Source organism: Penaeus japonicus, unplaced genomic scaffold, assembly GCF_977035675.1.
Source record: "Penaeus japonicus unplaced genomic scaffold, GWHDUDI00000001_assembly GWHDUDI00000004, whole genome shotgun sequence".
In the NCBI taxonomy this organism is placed as follows: Eukaryota; Metazoa; Arthropoda; class Malacostraca; order Decapoda; family Penaeidae; genus Penaeus; species Penaeus japonicus.
The window spans coordinates 20,444,642-20,449,764 of record NW_028234406.1 but is presented as its reverse complement, the minus strand read 5'-3'; the positions used below and the strand labels follow the sequence as shown (position 1 = coordinate 20,449,764).

Genomic DNA, 5,123 nt, shown 5'->3' with positions numbered 1-5,123 from the left:
TTTCACTGTGGCACTCACAGTCACAAGCACAGGTTTCATTCCTCTTCCCTACCTCTTCTTGTTGTCTTTATTGTAGGTGGTTATATGTTTCATATTCGTTCATGACAGCACAAAAATACGAAAAAATAAAGTTGCCTTTTGTCCTCCCATAAAACAGCAATACTTCTATCGCATTGAGTATAAAGAAAATAATGAGCTAATATGGATAACATACTACAATTTTAGTCAACTGCAGCACTGATAGAGCCTGTCATATGGCACATATAAGTCTCTAAACTCAATAAAACACACAAAAAAATAAAACACAAAATCCGCTCTAGTTTTACAATGAATGACTGAAAGAGAGTGGAATGATTCAAATTATATTGCTTCAAGCGGTCTCTCTCTAAAATAAAACCTATCCTGGAGGCTGGGCAAGCAAATTTATCTCCGTCTGCAATGGGTTAATACATCTATCATCATGGGGCACTTGTAATTTCAACAGAAAGTTATCTAATTACGTAACACTTCAATTTTGTAACAAGAAACTTCCTTGAAAGACAAAAATCCTCTTATCTACTTACCTATGTCGGCTTTGGAAAGTTGTTTATTAATTGGTAGACTGTCAAGCAGACCTATACTGCGCGAACTTTTTTTTTTTTCTTTCTTTTTCTTTTTTTGTGGGGGGGTCCCATTATACACTAATCCACGTAATAATTAATGGTATAAACTGAAAATGGATGTTATTCCATTGCTTATTTATTAAATCAGATAACAAGAAATTAAATTCATAGAGTATGCAGGGAATAAGGAGAAGGGAATTTAGCGCTTCTGTGCCTGGCGGTAGCGAGGTTAATTGAACTACAGTAAACATATAATTGGCTCAACCATGATTCATTGAGGTCATGTCAGTCGGAAAAAATATCCTTCCCTTCTGACTCATATCTCGACCCGTCATATTTTTTTTCTTATGTACATGGACATAGTGAAGAATAGTTGAAAAAATAAAAAAACTTACATTTTGATACGTTATGCTACGTTGTATCCACATCCTTCCCCTGTTGCCCCTCTGAGCGAATCCCCGCCAGTATTAGTCATGTCTTCTTACCACGTTATTATCTATTCGTTTGGCGTTGTATTTATGAAATATTCTGACATTTATATGAAAAATGCAGATGCTAAAAAAAAAAAAATGTATATATATGAGTATAGGAAAAGGAGGAATATAGGCCTTTAGTTTTATTTTATGAAAAACAATTAATTAAAATGATATAACGAATTGTAAATATCTAAACTAATTCAAAGATTAAGTATGACAAGGATGATTTTAAAAATTTTAACACAAGAAGAACGAAAGGTCACAATAGATTATTAAAAGTATAGAGAGGCGAAAAGGATGTAAACAAAACCAGCTTTCCAAACAGAACTATCGAAGAAGGGAATAATCATTCTAGTAACGTGGTGTATGCTAGAAATGAGAATCACGTTAAAAAGCTACATGATAATCCAAAATTGGCAAACGGGACCTCCTAAGCTTAGCTCTCTCTCCCGTATTGAAACTAAGCATCAAGTAGGTAAGAACACACACACACACACACACACACACACACACACACACACACACACACACACACACACACACACACACACACACACACACACACACACACACACACACACACACACACACACACACACACACACACACACACTTTGTATGTGCAGTATATTGGATTAAAAATTCTGGTATTAACCTTTTTTTCAGAGTACCGTGTTAAACCCGGTGAATATTGTAGAGAAAACACAGACTGCATTGAAGGATTAGTGTGCAACAAGTTTAAGTGCAATTGTCCAAGGTAAGTGTTTATTTTGGATATTTAAAAAAAAAGTTTCAGTATGAGGTAATTATCTATTACTCCGATAATTTCGGGTGTATGGATAGCGCTACCCCCCCCCCCTCCTCTCCTATGCTGTGTGACAAATCCTGTGCTCTATTAGTTTCATATACTCTCTGGAATTCTGGCGGCCTTTTTGCATGATGTATGATTTTGGTGTTTTACTGTAATGTAAGGATGGCCATTTGATATACTAACTCAAGATGTTTGTTGAATAGAATTCATATTAGCTTGTCACTTTTTTTTTTACTTTCTTTATAAATAAAGCTAAGTAGTTTATAGGATGACAAAATAATTATTTTGTTGAATATTCATATACAAGAGAGTAAGATTATCCGAGCTAGTATTGTTCTTGATTGTAGTAGCAGTTAGAGGGGGTGTACTGACCAGGTCATCCTCCTCACTTCATGGTTGTAATAGACCTTTCACCACCTGTAACGCCCTCTTTCTGTCCTCCTCTGTTGGTGTGTTGAGTTGCCTTGGAGACGATGCTTTGGTGTCATGTTGGCTGGAGACATGGATCTACCCCCAGTTCCGACTCCCTCTTATGTGGGTGCACATCTGTAAGAGACTTGTCCGGAAAGCCAGTTGTATCAACTCCAGGTGCCTCATACAACGCGAAGCCATTAATAAACACCATGTTAAAAAGATAAAAATACCTTTTTATACCAACTCTCATACTCATAACACTCATAATGTACATCACAAAAATACTTATATTATCATTCTAATGAAAATGCGGGCAGATCCTCCTTTGTCAAGGATGTCTTCTCAGCTGCTAGCAAAGACGTTTAAATCATGACATGACATGACATGCATGTCACCCGAAGACTTTACTGATATAACCACATGTACGTATTGCCATCTAGAGGTATTGGGTTAATAGATTTTATTTTTAATAATAATAGCAATATTAGTAATAATAATAGCATTTTTTTCCTTTTGTTTTAGTGATTGTAATTATCGCCAAAGAAAAGAAGTCTGTGACTGTGGAAAGGTTGACACAGAAGTTTGGCCAATTATTATTGGAGTCCTTCTAGGCATGATTGTCATTGTGTTCTGGATCTGGGCAATAAGGAAAACCATTATCAAGTAAGTTTTTTAATAATTTAAATTCAAAATTTTTATATTATATATTGAGGAAACTTTTGTTACTTGCAAGATTTTCTTTGAATACCATGCTAAATCATGGAATGGCATACATGAAGTGAATTAACAATACCTGTGGACAATGTATTTTGTCCGTGTTTAGCAGGACGTACCCTTGAATTATTCATTAGTGTTTGAGTGAACTTACCTTTAAATTTCCTTTTGCAGGCACAAAGAAAAGATAAAACATTCTTCACATCGTACAGCAATTGATAATGATGATGTGCCTGCTTCGCATCCACTTACACCTTTTCAGTCCTCAGCCCAAACTGAAACAGTTGATAACACTGCATCTCCCGTCAGAAGAACGACTGGCACACCTATCTCAAGAGACAATAACACTCCTAGAACCTACTCACCAATTTCCCCAACAGCCCCTAGATATCCTGTAGACCCAGAATCAGATAAGCCCCCATCATATGAAGAAGTCATTTCTTCACCTCTCTATAATCCTGATCCAACAAGCCTGCAAAAGGCTCTGCACCCCAATTACTACATTCCATTATCAAGTGGCACTCAACAGTCCTCAGGTCCTTCATACTCTCCTTCCGAATGGCCACATTCCTATAATCCTTCTCCTACAGCATATCCCAATAGTCCATCTCTACTTGGTCCCCAGTTTACAACACATCGTGGTAGTCTTGATGCAATACCACACCGTGTTCATCCTTCAGCCACATTCAATGTTGCCAGTCGATCACCTCCATCATATTCCTCTGTCCCAGAATTACAGCCGCCTGACAATCCAAACTTCCATGAGCGCAGTGTTTCTGGTAAGTCCTGTCAATGTTTCTGCCCATTCCCATTTCTATTTATTTTCTTACCTCTCCCCTTTATTTTGTTCCTGTCTTTCTCTCCTCTTCTCACTGTGCCCCATGCTATACCTTTATTTCCCCTTTTCCTTATCCTCCTCTCCTCCACCCCATCTCTTTGAATGTGATTGAATCGTAAGTGAAAATTAAACATAATTGGTCTGGATGTAAAAGATAAAACACCAGTTTATTCCCTGTTTTTTTTCAGGTTCAGCAGGCACTCACACAGACCGATGAGTGTGTGAAATACATGATACTGTGGAAAGCTAAAATGCAACATTAATGGAAAGAAGTTTCTTATAACATTTCAACGAAATTTTGTTCTAAGCACCATCAGTTGCGGCTACAGTGATGGGAAGAACTATTTGGCAGAGTTCATTTTGCCAAATTGTATCTTGGATGAACCACTGCAGTATTTTAGGCAGAATACAAAATCTAAGCATAAAAGGATGCTGGAGAGGATTATAGCCTTGTGCCTTTGAATTTTAAGTGCAAATAAGTGTACAAAACGCAAAGAAATCTCGAGAAGCAGAATTTTTTTCAGATGCTTTTAGACCATGTTAGACTGTTAGAATGATAGAGGAATTTGTGACAGATGTGTTCCAGTACTGGATTTAGCTTAACAACACTCTTGTTGGTGAACTTTGTTATTAGATCAAAATATTTTTTTACGATATTCATATGTAACTTTAAAATCAAAAGATTGTTTGTGAATTCTATGTATGAGTATTTTATTTTTACTTGAATGTGAAAACTTGTTATATTATTATAGCAAATAGATCCATTGTAGGCCATGTTATTTGTACTCCTTTTTCGACTGCAATCTAGTAAATTAATTTCATACTTCCAGAATTAATTTCTTTCCAACATGTTTGTCATGAACAATACAACATTTTTGCCTTTTATAGATGGTCCATGTGTGCCTTTTAATAAACTTTTAATCAAAGTTAACCCAAAGAACGAAAGTGTCTTAACAAGTAACGGGCAAATTATAACAATATTAAATTAAACTGAAAAACATGTTCTTGATAGTTTTATGCCACCATTTAAAATCAGAGGAAAAGGTTCGCAATAGTAGCTTGACGATAACTTGCTTGAATGTATGAAGAGAATTTTGTTTTACAACTTGCCACAGAACAAAAGGTGTTAAAATATTCGGTCTCGGAAAAGGTGCATTTAGACATTACACCAGAAACCAGTTTGAGTAAAAAGCCTAACTTACAGAATTAAAATTTGGAAACCACACCAAATGTTGGGTAATAAGAGTTAGATAACGTGTAGACAGTTA

The 5,123-nt window shown here is 36.0% G+C and overlaps 1 protein-coding gene across 15 annotated transcripts in view; it reads left to right on the top strand.

The window, feature by feature from the left end:
• The window catches only part of LOC122261172 (uncharacterized), a 13,347-nt gene extending 8,488 nt beyond the window's left edge, over positions 1-4,859 (top strand). For 10 of the 15 annotated variants that reach the window (XM_086536257.1, XM_086536248.1, XM_086536256.1 and 7 more), the window contains 5 exons: positions 1,745-1,835; positions 2,349-2,477; positions 2,826-2,966; positions 3,192-3,796; positions 4,044-4,859. In XM_086536257.1, coding sequence (XP_086392383.1) covers positions 1,745-1,835; positions 2,349-2,477; positions 2,826-2,966; positions 3,192-3,796; positions 4,044-4,072 — 995 coding nt within the window. In that variant the 3' untranslated portion in view covers positions 4,073-4,859. The remainder of the gene's footprint in view (positions 1-1,744; positions 1,836-2,348; positions 2,478-2,825; positions 2,967-3,191; positions 3,797-4,043) is intronic. The other 5 variants (XM_086536258.1, XM_086536262.1, XM_086536259.1 and 2 more) reach the window with 1 other exon arrangement.
• The last annotated feature ends 264 nt before the right edge of the window (positions 4,860-5,123 follow it).